This window comes from Sciurus carolinensis, chromosome 7 (genome assembly GCF_902686445.1).
Source record: "Sciurus carolinensis chromosome 7, mSciCar1.2, whole genome shotgun sequence".
NCBI lineage: Eukaryota > Metazoa > Chordata > Mammalia > Rodentia > Sciuridae > Sciurus > Sciurus carolinensis.
In genome coordinates, this window is record NC_062219.1 from 35,017,763 (window position 1) to 35,045,681 (window position 27,919).

The 27,919-nt window shown below is 37.5% G+C and overlaps 1 protein-coding gene and 2 long non-coding RNA genes across 3 annotated transcripts in view; 1 reads left to right on the forward strand and 2 right to left on the reverse strand.

Moving 5' to 3' along the window:
- Nucleotides 1-890: 890 nt before the first annotated feature.
- On the reverse strand, nucleotides 891-2,432 carry LOC124988676 (uncharacterized). The gene is made up of 2 exons (XR_007109470.1): nucleotides 1,635-2,432; nucleotides 891-1,512 (listed from the first exon to the last, which is right to left on the reverse strand). It is a non-coding gene; the product is annotated as an uncharacterized LOC124988676 (long non-coding RNA).
- Arhgap18 (Rho GTPase activating protein 18) overlaps nucleotides 2,051-27,919 on the forward strand; it is a 174,202-nt gene continuing 148,333 nt past the window's right edge. The window contains exon 1 of the mRNA XM_047558357.1: nucleotides 2,051-2,239. Within this exon, the coding sequence (XP_047414313.1) occupies nucleotides 2,196-2,239 (44 nt within the window). The 5' untranslated portion in view covers nucleotides 2,051-2,195. The remainder of the gene's footprint in view (nucleotides 2,240-27,919) is intronic.
- Nucleotides 8,785-27,919, reverse strand: part of LOC124988677 (uncharacterized) — a 44,148-nt gene continuing 25,013 nt past the window's right edge. Inside the window, exon 4 of the long non-coding RNA XR_007109471.1 lies at nucleotides 8,785-9,127. This is a non-coding gene — a long non-coding RNA (uncharacterized LOC124988677). The remainder of the gene's footprint in view (nucleotides 9,128-27,919) is intronic.

Genomic DNA, 27,919 nt, shown 5'->3' on the forward strand with positions numbered 1-27,919 from the left:
CTGGGAGATGAATGAGGTTGAGTGAGAAACTAATGCTATGAAACTAAATGAGTGAGAGTTAGGGCACAGGGCAGGAGCAGTTAGTTGTGTCGCTACTTCTCTACCTATAGTCTCCTTTCCACCTATAAAATCTTTGACTGTGGTGATACAGAAAAGGTTCTTTTTCCTTGTAGAGTCACTTCCTCTGGGAAATGTCTCTAGATTAACTCCACCAATTTTCCAAGTGGTTACCCCAAGAGGCTTCTTTCCCTTCCGTGCTGCCTTCATCTAATCGGAAAGCATGTGAAAACTGGAAATTGGGCTGATGTACACACTTGTATAAAAGCAAACAGTCTGCGTTGTTTCCACCATTTAGGTATTCACAGCTGCTGGTAGGCAGGGCATAATTCAGAAGTCAATGCAGAAAGTGTAGTGAAAGAAGCAGGCCCTAGATAGGCCTTGGGGCTGGGGAATCTGGAAGGGCCCTGAACTCAGGAGGTATGCAGGTGGCACCTAAATCTTAATGGGAGGGCATAAGGATCCAGAAAAAGGGTGGGGGACTATTTACTGCCCCAAGGGACTGAATCAGTGGGTCAAAGAGACACCTGGTAAGAAAGTAAGACATACCTAACTCACTCACATCTTCCCAGTGGATTTTCACAGTCAGTTTTCAAGCTGTTTCAGGATCCCTTTCAGCTATGAAAGCCTCTTAGAGTCACCATGCATAGTTTTGGCAGAGATGGTTGGCTAGATGTTTTTTAAAAATGAAATGTCGTGTGCAAATTGTGGAGAGTCAGTGTTGTTGGTTTTGTTAGTAGCTCTGAATTAGATCCAATTTGGTGAGTATCAAGTGAGGGGGATTGAGAAAGAGGAGGAAAAGAGCCACAATAAAAACATTAAGCTCCAAATAGTATTGAAAATTCAATTTGCTTATGTATTGCATGTACAGCAAAAACAGTGTATTCCTATTTTTAAGCACTGGAGCAGCCCAAAATAGAAAGCCGAGAAGGTCAAGAGTCTGAATATGGATGCATATCAAATTCAAGAACCTCAGCTTTCCTGTTAAGTGCCATTTACAGATTACCTAGCAAACCCACAATTCATTCTCACACAAACATTAACGGATTACTTGCCATTTACTAAATCCAGAGAAAAGATTTGGAAATCATAAATTAGCCAGATAGTCTCAGCTTAAATTGAGCTGCCGTGTGGAAGATTTAAGTTTTTAAAACGTATGTATTATAACATAGCTAACATTTAAATTTCAAAAATTGCACACTTTTATAAAATACGTTTTAAGAAAGTGGCCTAGGTGGATATTACACTCGGATTGAGAATAATTAATCTGTGGCACATTGCCTAAACCTCCAAATTTAGGCAATTCCATACCTAATCTTTGATTGACAGTGATTTGTTAGCATTAAATCCTTTCACTGGGTACAACACATACTTGACCCCAGAGGCAACTTCATTGTGCACGGAGAGAGTTAAAGACTAAAAGCTATTGATCGCTTCCAGAACATCTCTGTCAACCTGTCAAAAAACAAAAACAAAAACATTGTTGAGTGCAGAAGGATGCATCCATCCACTCGCACCCCCACCCCCATTTTGCAGGGGAGGGGAAGGGAGGAGGTCATCTCCATGTTTAAAATTACCTCCATTGAATCTCCCCTCTGCCCACTTCTCCATTGTCCCTTTTTCACATCTAGAGAAGTCAACAGTTGAAAGGCCCTGGTGAGACAGCTGGAAAGTCGAGCATGCTCAGTAGTAGCAGGGGTCGCTCTCTGAGCACACAGCCAGCTTTGGTTCACACACATCTGCTAGCAAGAGCCTCGAGGAAGCAGCGGGGCTTGGGCCGCCGCTCCAGCTTGTTCCTGGAAAGCTGATCTCTGCTCAATAACGTGCGGCTTTCGGGTTTTCAGCTGCAGCCGCGCAGCAGCGGGGTCCCTGGGAGTCTTCCAGCTGAAGTCCGTCTGCAGGCTCGGCGCTCGTGCCGGTACTCCTCCTCCACCCGCTCCTGCTCCTCGTGCCCAGGCTTCAGCCTGGTCTTTATAAGCAGCTGCTGGATGATTGAGCAGAAATGACAGGATCGGGATCGTGGTTAACCGTGAAGGGCGCGCGAGAGCCACAGAGAGGAGGTGTGTCGCGACAGAGCTCCGATTACCTTTCCCCTACTTCTTGTGACTCTGGCGTTCGCTGCTCTTGCTCTGGGAAAGATGGTTACAGTACTAACAAAGCTGGGAAACTGCTTTCACCGGAGGTAAGAAGAGCATCTTTCCACGCTTTTCTATTTTCAACGCATTGATTAGCTTTGAAACCTACAACTGGGCAAAGTCAACTACGGCCTTTATTCTCACACGACTAGTTTATTCTTAATGAAGACTGGGAAAATGGACTTTTTAATGTGACTTTAAAAAAATCCTTTCTGGTGGACCTTAAAGACAAGCAGTAATGTTCTTTAAGTCACCGTCATTCTAAACTCTGAAATTTACCTACTTGGTAGAATTTTGCCGTGAATCTTCCATTTAAGTTTCTCATTTGCAAGATGAGGTTAAGGTAACTTAAGAAAAAAAAAAATTTTTTTTTTTTTTTTGAGAAAGATTCCTGCCATATTTAAGGGAAAGGAACTTCATGCAGTATAGGTGAACTGATATCATAGTCTGTTTCCAGACAATTACCATTTCACTTGCTGCCGAAAAAGCTGCAACATTATACTAAGATCCAACATTAACCTTGATCCACATTGAACTTAAGCAGATAACTAATGTGAACATTTCCTCTAGTTAACTTATTTGTTAAAAACAAGTTAAGCAAAAAGTTTCAAGGTTTACTCTTGAGAAATAATAGGAGCCCATATATTTAAAACAAAATAAAAGAACTAGCACTTATTCTTTGAGTGTTAAGCAGGTCAGCATCTCCATAGAGGCAACTGTTCAAAAGAAAACATTTTCAAACTATAGTTTTATTTGTATTTTTGGTGGAAATCATGGAATCAAATCTCTAGCTGGTCCTTCATATAAAAGGGGGAAAAAATCAGGAGAGGCAGTATAAAGAACTTAAATCAAGAAAATTTGAGTGAACTTATTTAATTATGGACTACCAAAGAAAAACTACCCAAATTGTCCTATAGTAATAAGTACAGTTTCCATTGCTATCAATTGAAGGCATTAAAAGAAAGGAGTACCTTTTCAAAGAAATAAGGTAATAGTAGGTTTATGAGTATTGCCTAACCTTCAACAATTATGATCAATGGGACAGAAAAGTGTTTTTCCTAGAGTTTCATATTAGGCTTTTTTTATTCTTAAAAAAGAACTTATTACTAACTTGTATAAAATAGTAAATATTATTTGTCTGAGATGGTAAAAATGTTTTCCTTATCAAAACTAAAAATATAAACCATGCAGTGATAAAGAGGAAGAAAAGACAAGGATATATTTGATTTTGAGTGGTAAATATTTGAGGAAAAAGTTGGAATTTCTGGACAGATGAGTACTTTTAAAGTCTTTTTAAAATCATAATTTGGCATTTATGACACTCTCTCTTGTGGGCCCATTTAACCACGAACAAGTGACAATATCATTTTAGGCTAAATGTAATATAAGCTCAAAATCTATTACTGAATTCACTCACTGTAGCATTTGCAGTTTTCTGTGGCAGATCTGTGATGTCAGGAACATATACCTGATATGTGACATTAAGATAGGTGGGCAAAGCAAGGGAGGCGTGTCCCAGCTCTGAACAGGACCACTTAAAGATAATGATTGTAACCAGTCAACAAAGTCTAACAGAACTAGATAAAAGGGACAAAAGGTACCAATTTTAAAGCACTGCTCCTTGCAAGATAGGGTGAAGGATCAAATTAATACAGAGCTAAAAATTCCTATTTGTAGTTTGTTTATAGGGACTGGGATCCACTTACATTCAGCCAATAAGTTTGGTTCTACAAAAGGGATAAAGTTTGTAAAGTTTGATAACTTACCAGGAAGCTTGGAGAAATCCTTTCCTACCTCCCTCTTTTGCTTGTAAATATCCAGGCTCTCTTATTAGCAGCATCCCAACTTCTGAGCTCTCAGCTCACCTAGGGCCAGATGAAAGCTGCCTGGGGACTCAGTTAATAGATCAATCTTTTATTCTTTACCTGTTCACACCGTGTAAGGCCTCCATATTCTGGTGTCCCTCTGTGGAATTTACATAAGAAGCACCCTTTCAGAAGCTCCCAAAGACCCAGGATTTTACTGAGGAAAAGTTGTCTCCTAGGCTCTTGCTTCAGCTGTTCTTGGTCTCTTCCTGTGAAATGTTTCCATCATATTCTAGAGAAAGGAACTTCATGTGTTATAAGTAAACAGATAATTGATAGCCATTTCTAGATGATTGTCATTTCTCTTACAGTCGAAGGAGAACAATCAGTAATATTCAAAACCAACCTTTGCAAGTCTTTGTAAGTCCCTTATGAGCAGTGACCATTTGCAGTCTTGTTAGATGTAACATGTGTTCAAATGTTAGTTACCACAATTGCCTGGATTATCTCTATCAGATGGAAAAAATTTATTTCCACATTTGAATATTGAGGAAAGGCAGACTATTCTGTTCCTTCCTCTCCTGTTCTTCTCCCTCAATAATGATACACACCAAGGAGTAAAACTATTCCAGTAGAAATCTTTGTTTTTCCTGTTTTAAGGGGTGAGAGTAGGAGACATGTTATTTTCCGCCACTACCATATCCTACCTAGCCTCACTACCCATGTATGGTATCTTTTATATCATGGAAAATGAGTGTATTCTTAAGTTATTAATCTGTGAAGGAAATATAATGAATTTCACTTTCAACAGTCCAGTAGGACCAGAACTTTAGTCCTACTATGTGTACTAATATATTCTTTTTCCTTCAGTAAATAAGAACTTATGAGTGCCTATTTATTTCTGAGATGGGCTCAATTAATCTTTGGGATTAAAATGAGCAAAGTTCAGCTGTAGTTCAGCTTCAGTTCATTCTCATAACATGGACCAGGATACATCACAAGTACTTTCAATAAAAGATTACAAGATCAAAATTATCTTAATGAAATATGTAACTTTCTCTATTTTACATCAGATTTTTCATTGGTCTAAAAAGAGTTAATTGGCTATTTTTTTATTGGACGCAAGTTTTTTGTCCTAGTCACCAATTGATTTGACTCGAGGAGTGAGTTTTCCATTAGATGAATCCTAGCTTTGGTTTTAGCAATTTAATGAAAGGATAATTGCATTTGAATAAAACTAGAAATACTCAAACATTAACTGGAAGCTGGACAAGAAGCCAGAAATACCAAATTAGTTCTAGGATTGGTACATTAATGCCTCACATTTGTTGAGGATTCGGTTTCATCTTTAAGGGCATCATTGGCTTTTAGTCGGCAACTTTCAGATTGTCACTACTAGCAATATAATTTAGGAATACAGACAGACAGGTTTGGGAAAAACCTGGTATTGTTTCTCTGTGATGTTGTTTAGACCAAATAGTTCAGGAACAGAACACAAGGGTAGGCCATAGCTGGTATCTTTTCAAGTATGCAAGTCTAGTTGGAATCTGAATATTTGCATTTCTTGGTGCTGTGAAGAGCTGACTGAGAAATGTCATAAAGTGTGACTTTAGATAGGGTACTTGGAAAGCCCTCTGAAGAGATGTGTGATCCTAACTTGGAACTGAGTTGAAGTCTGGGGACACATTCCTGGTTTCTTGGTTTGTTCTAAAGATGAATATTAAAGTGTGGCAAGAATGGAGTATGAGTTTTTGTGGAGGGGATGAGAGAGGCAGGAGGTGTGGACCAGTGGACCAGAGTATTGGGGGGTGGGAGATGGGGGAGAAGTTCAGAAAGAGACAAGGGCTCTAGAGTATTTTTTTTTTTTATTTTTTTTATTTTTTTTTTGGTGGGTGGGATAACTGGGTATTTAACCCAGTGTTGGTCTACCTTTGAACAACATCTTTAAAAAAATTTTTTTTTAATTTTGAGACAGGGTCTCACTAAGTTGCCCAGGCTGATCTCCAATTCGTGATCCTCCTACCTTAACCTCCAAAGTAACCGAAATCACAGGCAAGTGAGAATGAAGTTTTAAAGCACAGTGGAAATCCATTGGAGGATTTCGTCTTTGAAAGCACTGTAGCTGCTACATGGAGGGTGCACTGAAGGGTCAGGGGAGAAGGCTGAGCCCATGGTCCAGCAGTGCTGCTCTCTTGGAATGTATTGACCTTGAGCTTTAAGCCTATGCACTTGCTGTGCTATTTCCTTTACTTGGTGTAGTTTTTCACCAAGTAGCATGATCTTGTTGATTGCTGGAGATTCAAGCCTAATGTCACATGTTTGTGCCTTCTTCAGAGCTTTGTGACACTCACACTTTATACTCTCAGCAATGTCATCAAAACATTGTTTGTTTGTTTTTTTTCCTAGTTATTTAAAATATTTTCCTTGATAGACTTGGGTCTGTGTAGGTAGGGGTTTGATGTTTGGTTTTGGGTGCGTGTATGCAACTTAATGTTTACTGCTTGATAAGTGAATAAATGAAATGCAACCCTTTTTCCTTGAACAGTCTTTTTCTTCACCCTAAAGCAGATTCTGGATTGGATTGCACTCTTGACAGTATGCTCGTTTCATGGGTGTAGAATGATGTGTTTTGTTCTGTTTTGGTTTTTCTTCCCCACATTTTTTTTGGTCATCATGCCTTAAACACAGGAGTTGGTGAGCTATAGCCCTGGGTTAAATCTGAATTGACACCTGTTTTTGTAAATAAAGTTTTATTGGAACACAGACACACATTCACTTAGGTACTGCATATGAGTTGAATGTTTGTAGTAGAGACCACACGGCCTACAAGAAGTGAGAACATTGACTCTCTAGCCCTTTACAGCAGAAGTTTGCTGAGCTTTGCTCTGACTCAGGGAAGGAGTGGGACACTAAGGTCAAGGTGACAGAAGTGATCACATGTGGGAACATTTTTTAAAGTAGCTGCGGTTGATTCTTGTATGGATTAATAGATTTCTAAGACTCGTGTTTTTTTTTTTTTTTTTTGTTTTGTTTTTTTTTTTTTTTGTTTTTTCCTGTGCTGAGCATAGATATAATAAAGAAAATCTGGTGAAAGTTCTGATAGTTTCGTTTTCATAAGTGTAAGATGATTTTGACCTAACTTGTGTCTGCATTAAAGAGTGGTTCTCTAACATGAACCACATCACCTGGAGGGCTTGTGAACCCCTCTCTGCCCCTTCTATTTCTAATTCACCAGATCTAAGTGATTTCCAGATACTGCATTTGAAACAAGTTCCCAGATGAAGGTAATGTTGCTGGTCTGGGGGCCACCTCGTGAGAACCATTAGTTTAGAATAGTGGTTCTGAATCCTAACCTGTCTTTCAGAACTCCTAGGAGTTTTAAAAAAAAAAAAAATCTTTTTAAATGTGCTTGAGGGGCTGGGGATATAGCTCAGTTGGTAGAGTGTTTGCCTTGCAAGCATTGTGTTCATTCCCCAGCACAGCAGAAATGTGCTTGAACCTCAACCCAGACTTTCCAACTCAGAATCCCCAGGGATATTCTGTCTTCTAAAAAGAATGATTCTGGCCAGTGCAGTGGCACACACCTGTAATCCCAGTAGCTCGGGAGGCTGAGGCAGGAGGATTGCAAGTTCAAAGCCAGCCTCAGCCAAAGTGAGGCGCTAGGCAACTCAGTGAGACCCTGTCTCTATATAAAACACAAAATAGGGCTGGGGATGTAGTTCAGTGGTTGAGTACCCCTGAGTTCAATCCCTGATACCCGCTGCCCCCACAAAAAAGAGAATACTTCTGAAGTATACTTATTTCTCAAGCTTTTATAACTATTCTTACAGATTTTGCTGGTTAAGGAATGTATGGGATGTTTTAACTGTGGGTTTGAAGTGACAATTAGATTTAGCTTCTGTTACATCCTCAATTTTAAGAAAAATTGGAATTTTTTATGCACATTAAATTTCAGTGGACTGCAATAAAACTATAGTTCAAAAGTACACTGTTTAATTCAGCAAAATTCTTTTCCATTTTCTTAGTCAACTTGATAACTATTAGTTGGTAAATGTGTGCTTCCACTATATAATATAGATTGTGATTCTGTGGCTTAAACGTTCCCTACTTTTTTGAAAGTGAGAGTTTATTTTGAAGGGGGTGCATGGCTCACATTTGCTACCCCTTTCTTGGTGTCACAGTAACAAGTGTCTACTGAAAATTTGTAAGGCACTAGGGAGGTCTTCCCTGTCCATTTGTAGCCCTTAACAAGGCAAGCTGTTTTTAAGTAACATTAAGCTCCTGGCACTCCAACTGTGTTTTTGTTTAGAGAACTAGTTTTCCCTTTATCACAATTTCAGCATGTTGTATGACTGATTGTTCATTTTAATTTTTTATTGCTATATATAACATTCTGAAGATGAGTGTTATGTGGGAATACAAATAAGACAAAACAACAATGAAATAATAAGTGTGGAAATACCAAATCCTTGGCACTTTGGCAACCAGTATAGCAACCATGAGAGTCATGGTCCATACAAAGAGCTCTTGAGCACCCTGCTTATGAAGGGCAAGTATTTCTGCCATGCTTTTGACTTTCATACTTAAAAAAGAAAAAAAAATTAAAGGTTGGGAATAATTACCAAGACTTGGGTTTATAGATCCCTAAATCCATATAGTAAAATAACCATCAACTTCTTAAAGTACATAATTCTGTATTATTAAAAAATCATGATTACTAATGTAAATTGTTGGAACGTGAGTTTGACAAATGGCTTAACAAGAATAATGTTCTGTAGTATGGAAGAGCTCATTTATTAAGTGCATTTAGATTCAGTCAAATTTTGACCTGGATGTTTTCAGTGAAAGTTTTTATTTTTATTTTTTTGTATTTTATTAAGAAGAAAGGATATTTAGATGCTATTGTAAGTTAAGTAGAAATGAAGGCTTGTTCTTTCCTTTTCCATGAATATCACTTGTATATATATCTTCAGCTTTACAAAAGGGATGTTAATTCCACAGGGTCTCAGGGTCCTGCTGTGTTGCCCAGGTTGGTTCCAAACCTGGGCTCAAGGGATCCTCTGGCCTCAGCCTCCCAAATAGCTGGGACCACATCTGGCTTATTCTGATATCTTCTAGAAGGCCTTAGTACTGCAAAAACATCCCAGAGTAATAGAGAATGTTAATTCATTGTTACTGTCTTAGCATATTTACTTAGAAGTACAAAGTCTAATTATTTAACAGGAAAAATTGAAATGTTTCTTAGTGATCAGAAATGTATAACTAAGTAGAACAAAGAAAAATATATTTATATATGACAGCAGACTGCATTTTGATTCATTGCACACAAATGGAATACAACTTTTCATTTCTTTTGTTGTACACGATGTAGAGTTGCACGTAGGGTCAGAAATATATTTTTGATTAACTCATCACCTTTTGTCTGTTAAATTTCATTTCTCAGGAATGTTCTAGACTCCCTACAGGCCAGGGTGTAGATCTGTGGTCTCTCATGGTTCTGAGAACAAAATGAAATACTTGATTTTGTTTTTTGCATTACTCATAGGAGTGTGGGGTAGTTCAGATCAGTGGATTCTCAAAATAAAATGCTTTACCCAGGCTCACATGTACCCAGTGCTTGCTTGACGGCTCTGCTGATGCTTTCTGAAAGTTCTTACTACTTCTGAACAAGTCCCACCACATATTTATTTTGCAGTGAAACCCATAATTTATGTTGGTCCTGCCCGCACAACATGTATTTTATTTTTATTTACCTATAGAGTTTTAGTAGGGTGTCTGATCCGCAAATTAACAAATGAATCCTTCCCTTATGAGAGCAAAATGAAGCACTTACTGCTGCTTTTTGCATTGCTCATAGGTGTTGGATTCCTGGTATGAACAAACTTCAGACATAATCTAGATGGTTGAGGGTGGTTGGGTAGAGTGGTAGTAGTAAACAAACTTTCAACATATATTCATTCCCTGAACCTCCTGCTGGGCAGGGGTCTCTGCTTTTTGCCCCATGGGGTTCTGTAGGTCTCTGTGCTCAGCCGTGGATGTGGGCTTTGGATAGACAAGATGCAGTTTGTTGCCAACCCCAGTGGCACACATCTGTAATTCCAGCGGTTTGGCAGAAGGATCTCGAGTTCAAAGCCAGCCTCAGCAAAAGTGAAGTGCCCAGCAACTCAGACCCTGTCTCTCAATAAAATACAAAATAGGCATGTGGTCAATTTCCAGTAACCACCTGAGTTCAATTTCTAGTAACCACCGCCCCCCCCCCAAAAAGATATAATTTAAAAGTGGCCAAGAAAAAGGCTTATTTTAACAGTCAGGTGAAATTCAGGATACAATGTGAGGATAACCAGGCTAAGGATAAGTAGAGTACTCCCAAGTCTAGGATGGTGCCATATGATACCAACAGGACTACCATTTTGTCTAATTTCTTGTGCTCCATCAGGAGGGTGTGGTATTCTGCTTACAGACTCCTAAAGCAGGAGGTGAAGGTTAGCCTTATAAACCATTCCTCAGCCTGGAGCACCAGTCTGCTGCTACCCACTGTCCTTTCCACAGGATAGGAGGATTGTACTTTAGAAAGGCCCCAAGGTCATCCTACTGCCTTCCTGTGTACTTTGGGTGTGGTCTTCCTAGAGCAACTATAGGTTGGGGGGTGGTTTCTGAAGGAAGTTGTGGATATGAGCTTTTCTGTCTCTCAGTACTAAGTGATGTCCAGGTTTTAATTCAGAAAGCAAGGATTCAGGGCTAGGAATGTGGTTTAGTGGTAAAGTGCTCACCTAGCATGCATGAAACCCTGGGTTCAATTCCTAGCATGGCAAAACAAACTAGGATTCAGAAGTGCATACTACCTGCATCAGGAGCCTGTAACCCTAGACGTGATGGAGATGTGCAAAGTTCATGTTGCTGAATGAGAGCATCTAGTCTGAGAAGACACATAAGAAAAAGTCTCAAAGATGGGTACAACCAGTCTGAAAGGCCTCTTGAACAGAGGGAAGGTTGTGTGCTTCGAGGGCAAATACCCTTAGTGCTCAAGGGCAGGTTGCCAACAGCTTACTACCAAACAGTCATTGTCTATGAAGTTTTCAGACCAAGACACTTTTTTTTTTTTATTTACTGAGGCTCTAGGAGATTGGTCATAGTGGGTGGAGAGGAGGAAAGGACAATAACTACGAGCGAAGGGTGAAGAATACAAATTACTCAGGAAGAGAAAGTTATTTTTTAGTCACTTGTGCTATCTCATTCATTGCTCAGTAAATATATTCTGAGCATCTATTTGTTAGCTGCTACTATCCTAAGCACTAGGAATATAAGGGTTAGGAGAGAGATTAATTCCTGATTTCCTGGAACCTGAATTTTGATGGGGAAAGACAATATTAATAAACATATCTTGATGGGAGTATAAATTAGCACAGCCATTATGGAAAAAAGTATTGGAGGTTCCTGAAAATGCTAAAAATAGAGCTGCCATATGGTCCAGCAATCCCACCACTGGGAATATATCCAAGAAAATGAAATTGGTATGTCAGAAGGATATCTGTATTTCCATGTTCATTGTGGCATTATACATGATAGCTAAGATATGGAAGAAACCCAAGTGTCCAACAATGGATGAATGGATAAAGAAAATGTATAAATACAATGTAACACTATTTGGCCTTAAAGATCCTGCATTTGCAATGACATGAAAGAAACTAAAGGACATTAGGTGAAATAAGACACAAAGATAAATGCCATGTGATTTCACTTATGTGGAATTTTAAAAAGTCAAACTCAAGCGGAGAGTAGAATGCTGGTTACTAGGGATCTGAGGTTGGGAAGGAGGGTAGATTGATGACGTCATTGTCAGAACAAAATTTCAGTTGGGAGGAATAAGTGTAAGATCTATTGTACAACATGGTGACTATAGTTAATAACAATGTATTGCATTCTTAAAAGTTGCTGAGTAGATTTTAAGTGTTTGTACTATATAAGTACATGAGGTAATATATGTGTTAATTAACTCTTGGCTATTTAACAAGGTATATGTGTTTTAAAAGATGTAAATGATAAATAAACAATTTACTGTCAATTGAAAATTAGAAAAAACACACCAGAGTTATGAGGGGGCTGTGAAGAGAATATAAATGGTATTATGGAAAGATAGATTATGGACATGACAGTGAATGACCTCCTCCTCTTGTAGGACAAACCTAGTCACCATACTAATGTGCTAATTTCTCAAGAGCTCAGTTCTCTTATCTCAAAAACCGCTACTAAATTCACACTCCTGGCCAGGTGATTCATATAGGCTTGGACTGAGGCCAGTACTGTTTGTTATCATGTCAGTACTATCTCAGCAAGTAGCCTGTTTCCAATTGTTTGTTGATTGAATGGTAAGAGTGTAAGATTAATTATACTATCTTTATATTTCTTATAAATGTCTTTGACAAGGAAAATAAAAACAAATGCCAATAGCAGTGTTTATTGCTGCTAATATTTAGTTTTATCGGTGACATTTTTCTCCCTTGTTTTAGATTCCCTAAAATAAATTGGGATTAGCTAATGAGTAATTAAAGAGATTTTTTTTTCATGTACAATATGTGGAATCGGCAAGCAAGTTGATAATGCATATTCTTAAGAGATGTAGTTATGTATTTTCTTATTTTTTTACATAAGAATAGATCTCTTCTTTCATTTTTTTAAAGATTTTTATTTTTTGCTATACTAGGGATTGAATGCAGGGGCTCTCTACCACTGAGCTACAACCCCAGCCCTTTTTATTTTTTATTTAAAGATAGGGTCCTGTCGAGTTGCTTAGACTTGCTTCAAACTTGCCATCCTCCTGCTTCAGCCTCCCAAGTAGCTGGGATTACAGGTGTGTGCATAAGCATACCTGGTATACGAGTTCTGAATTAGATATCAATTCATGCACTGAGATTATAATTTTTAGAATGCAATAAGAAAATCCAACAGAAAAATACTACCACCACTAAATGTTTGGGTCCTCCCAAAATTCATATGTTGAAACTCCGACTCCCATGGTAATGGCATTAGGAGGTAGTGCCTTTGGGAGGTAAGGGTGGAAATGTCCAAAGTGGCATTAATGTTCTTATAAGAGTGCTCAGAGAAGCCAGACACAGTGGCACATGCCTGTAATTCCAATGACTCAGGAGGGCAAAGCAGGAAGATCACGAGTTTGAGGCCAGCCTGGGCAACTTAGCAAGACCCTATCTCAAGATAAAAATTAAAAATGCTGTAGTGTACCCGTGGGTTAAATCCCCAGTATTGTACAGAGTGTCCAGAGAGCCAACTAGCTTTTTAATGGTGTGAAGTTCTAGCAAGAAGAAGCTGTCTGAGGTAGAAAGTAGGCCCTCACCAGAGACACATTCTACCTTGATCTTAGACTAATCAGCCTCCAGAACTGAGAAATTTGTCGTTCATTTTCTACCCAGTTTATATTTTTGTTATAGTAGCCCAAAGTGATTTAAAAAAATCTTCATAAACTTATTGTTAAATTTTAAATAACTAAATACCTAGATTCACCATTCAGATTTATGGAGTAATATTTGCTTTTAAAAGTTGAGTTTTCAGCATCTTGCACCATCTCATATACTTTTTATCATTTTATGTCTAAGGAAAACAGATTTAGTGAAGGTAAACAATTTGCTGGCCCTTTATAGAGTGACTATAAACATTCCTGGATCTCCTATCCCCCGCAGGACTGGGGATCAAATCCAGGCCCCTGAGCATACTAGGCAAGCTGAACTACAACTCGGGCCTCATTCCTGATTTGAATCCTCTTGGTTTTTGTTTCTTTTGCTAGCTCTGATTTATTTCTCTAAGGCTTCAGTTCTTCATCTACAGAGTCTGGAAAATACCCCTACTTCAGAGTCAGGGTGGGGACTAAGAGACAAGTCATAACCATGAACACAGCACAGTAGGGGGAATGTGTTTAATTGTAGGGAATGTTTGTTAAAAACCAAAACGAATTCCTCTATCAGAAAGATCTTTCAGGAAGATATATTAAAAAGTTAGAAGTGCCTAAAAGTACAGGAGTTTTCTTAGTTATTTCTGATTAAGGATATCAACTTCTATGCTAAAGCAGACTTTTTATTGAAAATTTAGGTTTCATTAAATATTAGTATTTCTGCAACAGTGTTAGCACACATACTAGGTAAATGACTTGTTTTGCTTTAGATTATAGCTACCAGTTAGCACTTATACATTAAGTGCCAGGTACAAGTATCAGCACATTTAATCCTCCCAAAGAAAAAACAATGAGATAGGTGTTATCATTCCAATTTGACAGGTGTTGAAATGTCTCTGGAATACTGTCAAGTTGAAAGTCTGAGGTTACTTGGCTTAAAAAGTGGGGAACAGGTTAGACCCCCATCTGTCACCACTACAGTGTCATAGGTGAGAGCAATGACTGTACTGAGTACATCACGGGAGAACGACTCTTGGTAGAAAGAGCACTCTGGTTACTGAACAAAAGCGAATGGGATTTGTCCCTGTGAGTGCTGATTCAGTGGAGGATTGACTGAGAACCTCACTATTAAAAATACTTATTCAGCATTAAAAAACTGTCCCTGTCACTAACTGTGCTAGGCACTTTGCTTGTTCTTTTTCTTTTATTTCCTCATGACACTCTGGGATAGATAATATGTGGTAGGTATGGTACCCATTTCACAGATGGTGGAACTGCATCTGAATGAAGTATATTTCTTGCCCCAAATCATAGTTGTCTCTGAAGCCACTTTATTTTTATTAGAGCTCTATGGTTATACTTAGTAGTGGGATCATCCCGAAAAACTCATACATGCACGAAAAATGATTTCAGTTCTTGATCCCCCTTTTCCTCCCCTCCTCCCTCCCCTTCCCCTTCTCTTTCTTCTACTCGACTTCCTTTTGCTCATCTACCAATTTGTATTTGATTGGTTCTTCATGTAATCTTATCCTTCCGGCCCCCTTTATTTTACTTTGGCTTCCACATATGATGGAAAACATTAGACTTTTGAATTTGAGTTTAAACCACTTTTTAACTTAATGAACATTTTATTTATCTGTTCTGTGTTGTGCTGAAATTATGAAGTGTTGGTGATAATGACAAATGGTAAATAAAGTCTAGGGAAAATTGAGGCTGGTCCTCAGCACCCCAGAATAAAATCTAATCCCCGGTCTCTCTGTAATCATCTGTTTCACCTCTGGAAAGCAATGACTTGGTTTCACGTGGAAAATGGAAGCTGGGTATTGGACTAGACATTGTTCCTAGACTGAGGCTTTTATTTTTACAGCCAGGATTGGGCCCGGGAATTTAGCTAAATATTCCCTTAAGTGCCACTAGATGGCGCATGAGAACAAAAGAGATGAGAGACGTTTGGAGGATACACACAGCCCTCATTTAAAATTGTGATAGAATATATTTTCTGAAGTGAATCATTGATTTCAGGCTACTGATAACTAATGTAAGGAACACCTGACCTTATATTTTGCCAATATAAAACTGAGTTACCTCTAATTTGGAGTAGAACTTTGATAAATCTAAGCAGAAAGCTAATTCTTTATTTTTGGCAGAACATTAGCCATATAGATCTCTTGGCATCATTTCTATTAAATAACTCTGGCCCTAAAGGTAGAAAAAAATTAAAGTAAACCGATTACATGAAAAAGATGATAGTCAAGGAATATTCTTAGAAATTCTAAAAAGTGAATTGCTTATGCTTTATTTGGATTAAAATGTTTATCTTTAGGAATGCAGGTTTAAGAACAAGACACAAAAAACATAACCAAAAAGCATATACCTTTGTTCTCTGAAAGTCATTCTTGGGTCATGAAACGTCCAGATTTTGTACTCTATTAACACTATTTGTATTTCAACTGTTTTTTTTTTTTTCCCCACGTTTTATCATTTGCACTTCCTTTGAAGCATACAGTCTGAGTCAGATCAGCAAACAAAAGGTAGAAATCCAGGAAGGATATTGCAAGGGTGGAGACAAAGAATGAAGTATTCAGATTAGATGTTTTAATGAGATCCAGGTCAGTATAATTTCCGAATGTCTCTACAACATAAAAATAAGTGACCAGCAGAATTAATTTAATCCCTGTTCCTTCAAAGGAATGAAAGTCTTATTAGAAATACATTTCCAGGACAGAAGTAAAATGGCATCCTCCAGGGAATGTCCCAAGGATGCCTTTGCTCTTCACAACTATATCAACCATGAAGGTCAAACAGAGTAAGGATGGACCAATTATTTCAAAACAATTTTTATTTTTTTTCCAGAGACATTTAAAGGAGAATGTGGGCTATCTCAAGAAGAAGATGCTTTTGGTTTAAGCAAGTTTTAGAGTTAATTGAGTACTCACATATAGCTGCCATTTGCTTCTGATGTGTATTATTTAATTTCTCACTAGTTCTGTGAGGGAAAGGAATTTGTCTTCCTTTATGGATAAGGAAACAGGTTTTAGGAGGTCAAGAAATAAGTCCAGGGGCTGGGGAGATAGCTCAGTTGGTAGAGTGCTTGCCTTGCAAGCATAAGGTCCTGGGTTTAATCCCTAACACCAAAATAAATAAATAAATAAATAAATAAAAGTCAAGGGTCTCATGACTGCCAGTTGGAGGATGGCCTGCTCCAGCTGATTCTAAAGGCCCAACTTTGAGCCACATCAGTATGACCTTCCCTTGAGATAAGTGGCATTTGAAGGCCAGATGTGTGCCATGCTGTGAATTAACTGAAACTTTCTTTAGCTACCTCTTGGTGGTCTGTTTTTCACTCACACCTATACTCCTTTAGCCTTCTGTTCTCCATTCAGTGGCCCCAGAGAAACTTGGGCATTATAGGTCAATTGAAAAAATAAAGAAGCTATTTCACCTGTAATCTCTTACAGATAATGCTTGAACCCAATGTCTAATGTTACTATACAGATCAAGGAGGTTTTTTAATGTTTAGGGACTGCTCTCTTAGGCTTGAACACAGTTCATCTCATTCATCTCCAAAACAGTATGCAAATCATCCATCTATCTTGATTTTTGATTTTTTTTTTTTTTTTTCAGTGTGTAACCCAAATACTAAAAATTTCATGGAGGTAAATAGGTCTTGTTTAAGTCCCCCTAGATTATGTTCCCACCCGCAGGCTAGCTTTGTGTCTAAGAAAGTTATTCATAAATTGCCTCAAGTAACTTAGGAGGTAAGTGGATGAAAGATTATTATGAAATGTCATTTTGGCACAACCTCAAGGGAGGCCTCAGAGAACAGGATGTGGCGCATTCTATGCAAAACCTGCTTCTTGTCTAGCAGGTGAAATCCGGCAAGTCCTCTGACCACATGCTCTTAAAAACCTCATCTGTAAGATGTGAGGGAGGGGCTTGGTGTACTTCAGCATCCTTCCAGACTCTAGCCTTCTAGGATTCTTCAGGCTCCACACCTGAAGATGGTAACCATAAGTAGAACACGTAATTTTTAATCAAAGCCAAAATTATTTCAAGATGGTGTTATAATTAATACTTAAAAGTTCTTAGAGATACTTAGAGGGAAGCTCAAAAGGAAAGATGATCATGGCTTAGAAAACTCAGTAATTAATTGCTAATGACTCATGCCCTACTCCTGCTCACCTCCCCCATCCGGAGCACGGGATTTGGATAAGTGACTTAGGAATAGGATAAGTAAGGAAAAAAGTGAGTCAACTTCTTCCTGGCATGCCTTTAAAAAAAAAAAAAAAGTAAACAAACAGAAAAAAACTGAAAGAAATTTTTGTTACTTAGTATACACTATTTTCTACGCCTGTTAATTATGAATTGGAACCTACTTAACATCTAATAGTACCTCCAAACTCCATTTGCAATTTTGGATAATCTAATAACATTCTGTCTCAATACTGTCAACCACAAATTTCATTTCATAGGTTTCTTCTTCCTCATTCTCTATATAAATATATTTATATATTTATATATTTATATTATATATATATAGAATTTTTTTTTTTTTTTAGGGTTAGAGCAGATGGTTGGTCAGTCATGTAACAGAGTAGTCTTTCCTTAATGGGAATGCCAGATAGTGTAAATGTTCACACTTGGTCCAATTGGAAGTTCAAAGCAGAGAAGTGTGATAGGCTGGCTCATAATCTTCAAAGTGGGGATTAGACAGAAAAGGCTCTGAGAAGCCCTTTGTTCATCTTTTCATAAATTGTGAAACTAAGACTAGAGAGTTAAGGCACTTGTCCACGATTATACCACAGGTAAGTAGCAGAGTTAGGACTAGAAGGCACAACTCCTGGCAGCCAAGTTCAGCGTTCTTCTGTTACTTGTTTTTGTAGTAATTGGATACATAGAGAAAAATGGAAAGCTGATCATTTGCAAACCATGCCATTCTACAAATCTTGTGGGTTGATTTATTTTGTGTTTGATGTCTGCATTTGACATGATTTGAAGGTCTGGCTATGTACATTATAGAGTACATAACATGTGAGTGATCCATCACTTCAGGAGAGGAGATGTATAGAATTAACCATATCTTTTTCTCAGAGAAAGATAAATGCATATTGATGGACTCAGAACACATGTTCTTGATATTAATATTAAATACAGTAATAACAATTCCTAGTAGTGTGTGTGTGTGTGTGTGTGTGTGTATGTATGTGTGTGTGTGTAACTGAAAGCAAAACCAAATGAATTAAGATGGGATGAGAGGACCCATGAAGTGAAACAGGCCAGCATGATGTCTGTCAGGACTCTTGCATAAGCCAAGGCAGCTGCACTGAGGTGTGTTCAGTTTCTAGCCAGGAGCCTTTCTTTGCATGAAACAGTTTCCAGAATAACCTGGTATGCATGTAAATGACACATTGGAAATGCTTCTTCTCAGTCCTATTCCTTTAACTCAAAGTGAATAGATATGTTTTTGTAGCAGACCCACTGGCAAATTGCTGCCAATCTGTAGTAGTTCTAGAATATTCTTTTTTTGAATGGTCCTGGAGAAATGTAGAGACAAACAGCTCTAGATCACATCCAAGGTAAAATGATGCCTGAAAAGTAAGCCTGATTTTCTTTTAGATTTTAAAAAATGTGTGTCTGTTTTTCTGCACTTTACTTTTTTGCTTTGTATTTCCTGACCAAGTATAGATCAATTTATCTTTTTTTAAAAAAAGTAAACCTAATTTTATGAAATCTACATCTAAGATTTTATCTAATTGAGTTAATAGCAAAAACAGGGACCAGACATTTCATGACTCTGTCATGTGTAGGACCTTGAACACATTGAACCTGTCTAATCGGTAATTCAGAGGGTTTAGGTATATCTGAATTCCTGTTTTACCACTTCTTATCAGTATGGAAACATACACAGGTTAGGTAACCTTTGCAAGCCTTAATTCTTCCTACATGTAATTTAACTTTAGGTAAAGTACCTAATGCACATTCTTAAAAAAAAAATCGAGAGTTCCTTAGACTATAACCCCCTTTTATACCTGGGAATGTCTTAATGGACTTAATGTCAAAGGCCTCTATCCTTTGTGATTAGCATCAAGTAAAGCATCTTCCAATCTGACACTCCCTGCTAGGAAGCCAAATAATAAGACATTGTTATTACATTTGTATTAATAACTGGTGACACTAGGCTATAGTTAAATGTTGAAAATTCACCAGAAGGCAAGCTGACCTGGAGTTATAAATAGTTCTATGGGCTATAGCTATAAACAGGCAAAGTTAATTTTCTATTAAAATACAAGTAAAGATACACAAAAGAATGGCACTAGATACCAAGAGTGCAAGAGGTTGAAAACGGCCAATCCCCCAGTCCCCTGAGGAATGGAGCTTTAGATTCTGGAAATTGGATGGCAGAGGTGGGTCACTGAAGTCTTTTTCCTCTTGCATCAGAGTGGGTCCTTTGTCAGCAAGGATCACAAATAATTTTCCTGCAATGTCTAAACAGTGATTTAATTTTTCTCCTTAATTTAAGTACCATGGTCTGTCTTCTCTTTTTATAGTAACCACAAAATGAAAATGAAAAATAGCTTCATTTTCCTATAATATGCAAGATGCTCATTGTAACATATTCAAATGATAATGTAGGTAGTTAAAATCACTTGATGATAATGACCATAATATTTTAACGATCACCCTTTCGTGACTCTATGATAGTTATTGTGGAACTTTTTTCACATATAGTCTTTGGCTATCACCTTGCCTTCATAATCGCTTTCAAAGCAAAATGATACAGAAATGGGAAATCCATCTCTCCTACCCGACAGGCACTTTCCATATGACAGAAATGTGGATCTGAATGTATCTTGGGATGTCTCATTTCATAAATAAGAATCTTATGCTAGCACTTCAATCTCTTCTGACATGGGTGTAGAATTCTAGACTTTTATCAGTTTCCCTTTAATTGTTTGTAGTTGTCTAGCACTCACCTAGTGTGACAGCAACTTTTCTTGGCACCCGAGGAGTCCCATTGCATTCAACTTGGTTTTTGTAGAAAGAATTTTTGAACTCGTATTTCATCAGTTTGACCAATATTGTGTAGTTTCCTCAGTTAAAATAGTGGACCTAACTAGCTCGAATAGCTTACTAGTTCTTGGTAGACGTATGTAACTTAAATCACGAGAGAAGAGCTCCACAATGCAGTTCCAAACGTTCTGGCTACTGGTGGGTTTTAAAGAGGGTTTAGAGCATGTTTATCATATGCATTTGTTTTGTTATTTTTTCCCCCAGTGTTAGAGATGATGTGTGCTATTCTGTTTCTCCCCAACAGCCATCCCCACGATATTATCCAGAGATTCTTTTAAATCAGTGGTTATTTAGAGAAAACAAAGGATTCGGTGAAAACAACCAGACTTGCTCTCCATTGACTATGTTCACATATATTATGTTTTTAAAGGTTGCTCTGATGCAGTTTCTAGTTTTGCCTTGCTTCGGTTGTGATAAGCCTTATCTGATGTATCACATAGTTTCACGGAATCTCTTGCCTATTTCCCATTCTCCTACAAGATGTGATCTTTCACTTGGTACATGTGTGTCTCGTCTTGACTTGGAGTCCTTATTATCAGGTCTTCCTCTTTGGTTATGCACATGTGTCTCTTCGCTTACCTCTCAAAATAACTTGGACTTTACAGCGAGATAACTTCATCCCCTTTATTGTGTAGATCGCGTCGTCTAAAAATTGCAATGAACGTGTGACGGCCAAGGAATGCTGAGGTCTGGAATTTAGCTAGCTAGAAGGTAGGCTAGTTGGTGTCTTAAATCTGGCATGTCAGAAATGGATTTGGGGGGAAGTTGGCGAAGTTGTGAGGGATAGACTGGGACCACAGTCTAGGCAGGTAGTGTTAATTCCAAGAAAACAGAGGAAGAATCAGAAACTCAAGTATAGACTCACGTGGAGAGAGTGTCGTAGGATAGGCAGAGGGTATAGGCAGAGTTTGGAAGATCTGTTTCATGCATCCACAATGTTGAGATCTAAACACTCGGCCTTAAAAGATCCAGAAGCAAAATAATGGCATTTGGTTCTGGAGTCATTTGGGAGAAGTTATGTCCCCATCATGAAAGGTTGTGACATGTCACGCAGAATTGGTAAATGGCTTCAATTCTGTACTTTTTTCATTATTAGGTACTTAGGTGCCTACAAAATTTACTTACTTGGTCCAAATCTCTGAAGGGGTCAGAAACAGACATGAGGAGTGTTCCTGGTGTTCAGTCAGTGACTGGGCGAGTTGACTGTTCAGTAAATGCTCAGTGTTGTGGAAGAAGTAGTTGATGCTTACTTGGCTAGACTTATTCTGTATGAACTGGTTTCTTCTAATTTATGATCCTGAGCTCTTTGTCTCCAAAAAGTAGTGGAAAATAAATCTGTTAACTTGGTATAGCCTATGGCGGATTGTGGTATCTTAGTTTATTTTCTGTTGCTATAATAAAATCATTGAGATTGGGAATTTACAAGGAATAGAAGTGTAATTAGCCCACAGTTCTGGAGCTGGGAAGTCCAAGAGTTTGGCATCAACATGTGCTTAATATCTGGTGCAGGCCTCATGTTGCTTTGTAATTTGGTGGAGGTCATGGCAGGTTGAGATAGAGCAGTTAGGCCAGCTCTGGTCTCTTCCTCATAAGAATTCACTTCACTAATGCCAGCATGGGGTCTCCATCCTCATGACCTCACCTAATCCTAATTATCTTTCAAGTCTCTCACATACCATTAACATTTGAATTTTGGGGACTACAGTTCCAACCCAGGAGTTTTTAAGGGACATAGTCAAACCATAGCACCTGGGGAAATGTTATGATTCCTGGCTTCAATCTCAATAAAAGGTGACAATAAATGCTGAACTTATCTCTTACCAAATCATAGAAGTAAACAGATAAAGACATTTACACTTTTTTTTTTTTTTCACATTTGATAAAAGTAATAGCTACAAGAGGTGAACCAAGGAAATTCCAAAATTTTTTCTTGGTTTTAAAAAATTATTACTGCTGTTGACTTGCTGTACTGTTTCTAACAAAGTGTCTTTTTTGTTGACACATTTTATGTGATGAGCTGTCTTTATTCATTTTTCATCTGAGTTGCATATTATCTAACTTATAAGGGAAAACTTGGAAAATCTTAGTTAAACCAATTTTGTGTGTGTGTGTGTGGTGGTGGTGATATTGGGATTAAACCCATAGTCGAACAGATTTGAAGGAGTGTTTAATTTTTAAGAATGGCAAAAATGAAAGAAGCAGAATGTGTTTGATCTATATAAGTCACCTGAATGAAGGATCACGTTTTAGTTGCTTTTTCTGCATATATTTTAAACACTAGAGATTTTGATTAAAGTTGTAGAATAAAGAAGCAGTTTGCCTATAAAGTCACTACAGATTAGTCTGAAACTAGAAGTGTTGTCCCCTTTGAAGAAAATTGATGAGAAGTAAATGACTTAGGAATCTGTTATTAACAACTGTCTGTCAGATATCAAAGTGTTGAAGCAACCTCCCTGCTGGGGATCTGTGGAATAGGCTTAAAATCTCTCTCATAGACAGCTCTTACACAGTATTAAAATGTATTTTATTGTAAAACCAGTTAGCTTACTTTATAGTTGCACATGAGCTGTAAGCTGTCCCTTGCAATTTAAGTGGTACTAATGGGGATGTCATTTTCAGTAATGTTTTCTCTATTCTCTGTAATTAAGGGGCTCTTTGTGTTTTAATTTCATAATAAAATCATGAATCTTTACTTTTATTGCTGTTTCTTCTCACTTTGTGGGTTTTTTTTTCCCCCTCAGTTTTGTTTTGTTTCAATTTCATCTCAATACATTTAAAGATTTTGGTTTATTCAAAGAAATTGATTTAAATTGTAGATACTGGCAGTACTTTTCTAGGTGTTTCTCTCTCCCTTGACAATTAGATAAATATTTCTTCTTCCCATTCGCTTTTTTATTGTGATGAAATATAGAAATAACAAAATTTATCATTTTAATTGTTTTTAAATGTAGAATTCAGTGACATTTAGTTTGTCTTGTGTGAAAAATGGGGAGAGATACTTTTAGAAAGCCTCAAACGTCATATGTTAGTTGTTCAAATAATAACATGGACACCTTAATCTGCTATTCTTTGTTTTGCAGGGTTGGGGATTGAACCCAGGGCCTCACGTATGGTAGGCAAGTGCTCTACCATTGAGTTATACCCACAACCCCTGCTATTTTTAATTCTTCTCCCTGAACAAAGTTTGTACTATAATTATTTATTTAACCAATATCTAAGACTCTCCTAATTCAGGTTTGGTGGCACATGCCTATAATTTGGGAGACTGAGGCAGGAGAATTGCAAGTTTAAAGCCAGCCCATAATTTAGAGACTCTACCTCAACAATAAAAAGGGCTGGAAATGTAGCTTAGTGGTAGAATGTCCCTAAGGAGTACTATGAAAAAAATAAACTCTCCTGTTAGTCTGCTTTCTTAAAAGATAAAAAGGCAAAAGTTCAACCACTTAGGAAGCTTACTTTTAGACTTGCACATGTGGAGTTATACAAGAAAACAGTTTATTATAACATATTGCAGAAAAGTCTAGAATGAAGAAAATTGGCATGTATAATGAAGTTATGACGAAGGTTTGCTTAAGCCTTCCTGGCAGGGCAGAGCAGGGTCTTTTGACCCTGAAGCATGAGAGGGCATTCACCAGGTAGGCAGACCCAAGGAAAAGTGAGAGTAGCGTTCATGCTGAAGAATGTACCAAGTGTGGGCATCGGAGCCACCAAGGCGTCTGTGAGGAGTAGTGATGGGCTTGCTGTGGGGGCTCACTGGGGTGTCTGAGGAAGATTGTAGTGATGAGGACAGAAGGCAGATGTGTGATGTTTCCAAAGTATGTCCTCATCTTGATGTTCTTAGTTGTCACTTAAGTTGGGAGAGGAACAACAGTTTAGGAAGCCAAAGAAGTTTAGGGACTATTCAGTCAAAATAAGGTTTCTCAATTGTAGGACTTTTATATGTGAATTCTCATTTTCTCAGTGTGAGAAAAGATATGAACAGTTTGCTAAATGCACTGACCACAGAACTCTTGGCTACTCCTTGACCCCTCATGGGGAAGTGCTGCTGCAGGTCTTGGGAACCCCCCAGCCACTTCATCCTTAAGACTGAGTCTGCTTTACCCCATCCTAAGGTTTTGAATTCTTTAAGAAATGAGTCTCCAAGGTCCCTGATACTGGTGTTTGGAATTTCGAGCCCAAACATGTCTCATTAGACTTAGTATAGTCTTTAATGTGAAACTAATTTTGTAAATGTCACAAAGATCCATGTTCCCTTTATTTATTGTGAAAAAATAAAACAAAACATCCTAGTTGTCTCTCATTTTATCTGTTTTGGTTTTTTTAATGAGAAATGAATCAATTAGAATGGAATATCTTCAATGTTGAAAGGATCCTGGAATTTATGGTTTAAAAACTCCTTGTTAACTTGGATATATTCCAATAGTAGAACAAATAATTAGCCAATACAAAAAGGAAATATCCTCTGTGGTAGGACTATGGATAGTTAATTTTCTTTATGCTTATTTGGATTTTTCTATAATTGTTTTTTACTGTGAACCCTTATGGCTAGTGTATTAAGAGAATGTATTAATATAGACATTAAGGTGTAATAAAAATAGGAAGCCAAGAAAGAAGAGTGCTTCTGAAAGGTTGTTATTCAAGTTGTTTCTACCATATGCTTTACTTTGGTCAGAAGATGTTTATAATCACAATATATTATTCACTTTTTCACTTTCATATCACGGTGGTTTGTTGACTAATATTCAGTATTTAGAATTATGCCTAGCAATGGCTTTCTTCTGAAGGTAGCAATCTTTTTTCCTTTAATGTTTTAACTTTGAGGCATAATTGTGTGTGGCAAAATGCAGGTCTGTTAAGTGCACAACTTCGTGAATGTATGCAAATGTACTTTAGACTAGTCATAGACCTAGGTCAAGATTAAGCACATCTAAATCCTCATAGACAGTTCTCCTGTGCTCCTTGTTAGTCAAATCTGGTCCCTAAACATCCACCATTTGATTACTGTTGCCATATATTATTGTCTTAAAAATCTCATCTAAAAGTATGTGTGATTTTGTGTCTGTTTTTGGGTATCTTTTTCTCTTATGAAGTTTTCAAGATTAACCTGTGTTGTATCAAAAGCTAATTGGCTTTTTATTGCTGCTTATATGAAAATGAGTTTGTCCATTTTCATGTCCATGGGCATTTGAGTGGTGTGTTAATTTGTTGTTTTACTATAATGAAATAGCCAAGATAACTTACGAAGAGAAAAGGTAGTTGACTTAAGGATTTTGAGGTTCTGTCTAAAATTGGGCAGACCTCTGGCATACTGGGGAGCAAATGCGTCAGTAAACTCTTCCTTTATTTTGCTTTCTGGCTCATGAGGTGAAGAAGAAATTGGGTCCCACAATACTTTTGTGACCATGTGGCACTCAATGACCTGAGTACCTCTCCCGAGGCCCCCTCTCCTAAAGATTCCACCACCTTCCAATGGTGCCACAATGGGACCATGCCTCGAACACCTGGACCTTTTAGGGGACACTCATCCAAACCATGGCAGGGGAATTCAAGTTTAGACCAATAGTAATAAATTGGTATCTCATCTAGATTTAGATTTTTCAAGAAAGAAATAGGACTATAAAAATCAGTCAAATATTTATCATTCACTCAATTGATCTCTATATAGAATAAAATTTTGGTTAAAATTTAGATACAAAGTTTATTATATCATTTTAACAAATATTTGTTGAACATCTTTTGTATTCACACTGTAAGAAATACAAAGATGAGTAAAACTCCAAACAAACTTACCATCTGGTAATGTTAATAAAGCTGTTATATAAATATCTATGGACTAGTGGTAGAGCATTTGCCTAGCATGTCGTAGACCCTGGGTTTGATCCCCAGAACTGCAAAGCATATATTTGTAATATGTAACATTGTATTTCATTCAATAAAATACTGCTATAGGTATTTAGAGAAGGAAATGATCATATTCCTGAATAGAATGATTTCTGTCACTAGCTAAAATAGCAAATCTGGTAGAAAGTTGGAGATTGTGGTGTTATTTTTTTTCTTTTTTGTAAAACAAAGAATGAAAAGTAATGAGAAAGGGGGAGAAAAATGTATAATAGGCTTTGAACAAACAGGTCCTGCAAGCTGTAGGTGAGAATATCATTACTTTCTATAAGGTTGACCTCTGATTTGACAGTCTGAAGCAACAGTTCTTAGCATGTGGTCTGTGAACATGAACCACATAATAGATGGAATTCAAGGTGTTTGTGAACATGAACAGAAAAAAAAAACATTTATTTTCACTAATGTCTCCCTGAAATTGGACATTTCTTTTATGTAGAAAATAAATCATTGTAGTATTAGCAGAATCTGTGACTTTGTCTCCAATTGAGATCAGATAGTTTCACATCACATAACAATTATTGCAAATATGATGCAATTATTGCGAATAAGCTGTTTGTGCTGATCACTAGATATCACAGAACTTCTAGTAGATCTTGTTTGTGAGCATACTGGCAATGAAACCCTGTGTTACAATAACAATTATAGTTACCATTTTGATAACTACATTTAGAGGACTTGACTTAATTTATAATTATCCTATTTATTTCAGTCATTTGAAAACTTAGTGTCTACAGATATCACCAGACTGACAAGGATATAAGGATGTTTATAGCATAACATTGGAGAAACCCTGACCCAGAAATGCTACGCATGTCCAGAGACCATTGTCCCATTTGATCCTGAGTCCCTATATCTAAATAACACTCATGGAAGCCTGGAGTAAAGACAAGAATGCCAGTTCATTAATTTGTAATAAGAAATAACTGCCACGTAAAGTTTATAGAACTATAAAGAGAAATGAGGAAATCTATAGCCACAGTGAAGATTTCTTTTTTTTCCATAGCTAGTGATCATTCCCAAACCCATATTGGGGATTGAGGGCCTGGCAAGCACTTTACTACTGAGCTTAAACCCCCAGTCCTCTGTATTTTGCAACAGGGTCTCATCAAGTTGCTCAGGCTGACCTCAAATTTGTGATCCCTTTGCCTCTGGAGAAGCTGGGATTATTACATGCATGCACCAACCACAGCATTGGCCATAGAGAGGTATTTTAATATACTACTCTGAGTAACTCCTAGAACCTTTGGGAAGAAAAGTCCTAGCAAATGTTTGGGAAATTTAAACAGCTCATTTAGCAAAACCTGACTTGGTGAACATATAGGAAACCCAACAGCTCCAGCATGCTCCTTTTCAGCTTATGTAAATGTTTATTAATATTGAATATTTACTGGGCCAAAGACAAGTTTCAACTAATTTCAGAGGAGTAAAATCCTATAGAATGCTTTGTGATCACAATTTGAATAAGCCAGGAATTAACAAAAGGACATCTAGAAAAATCCTATTTTATTATTTTTTTTAAAAGAACTGGTACTAAGGAACTCCTATTTAGTCTA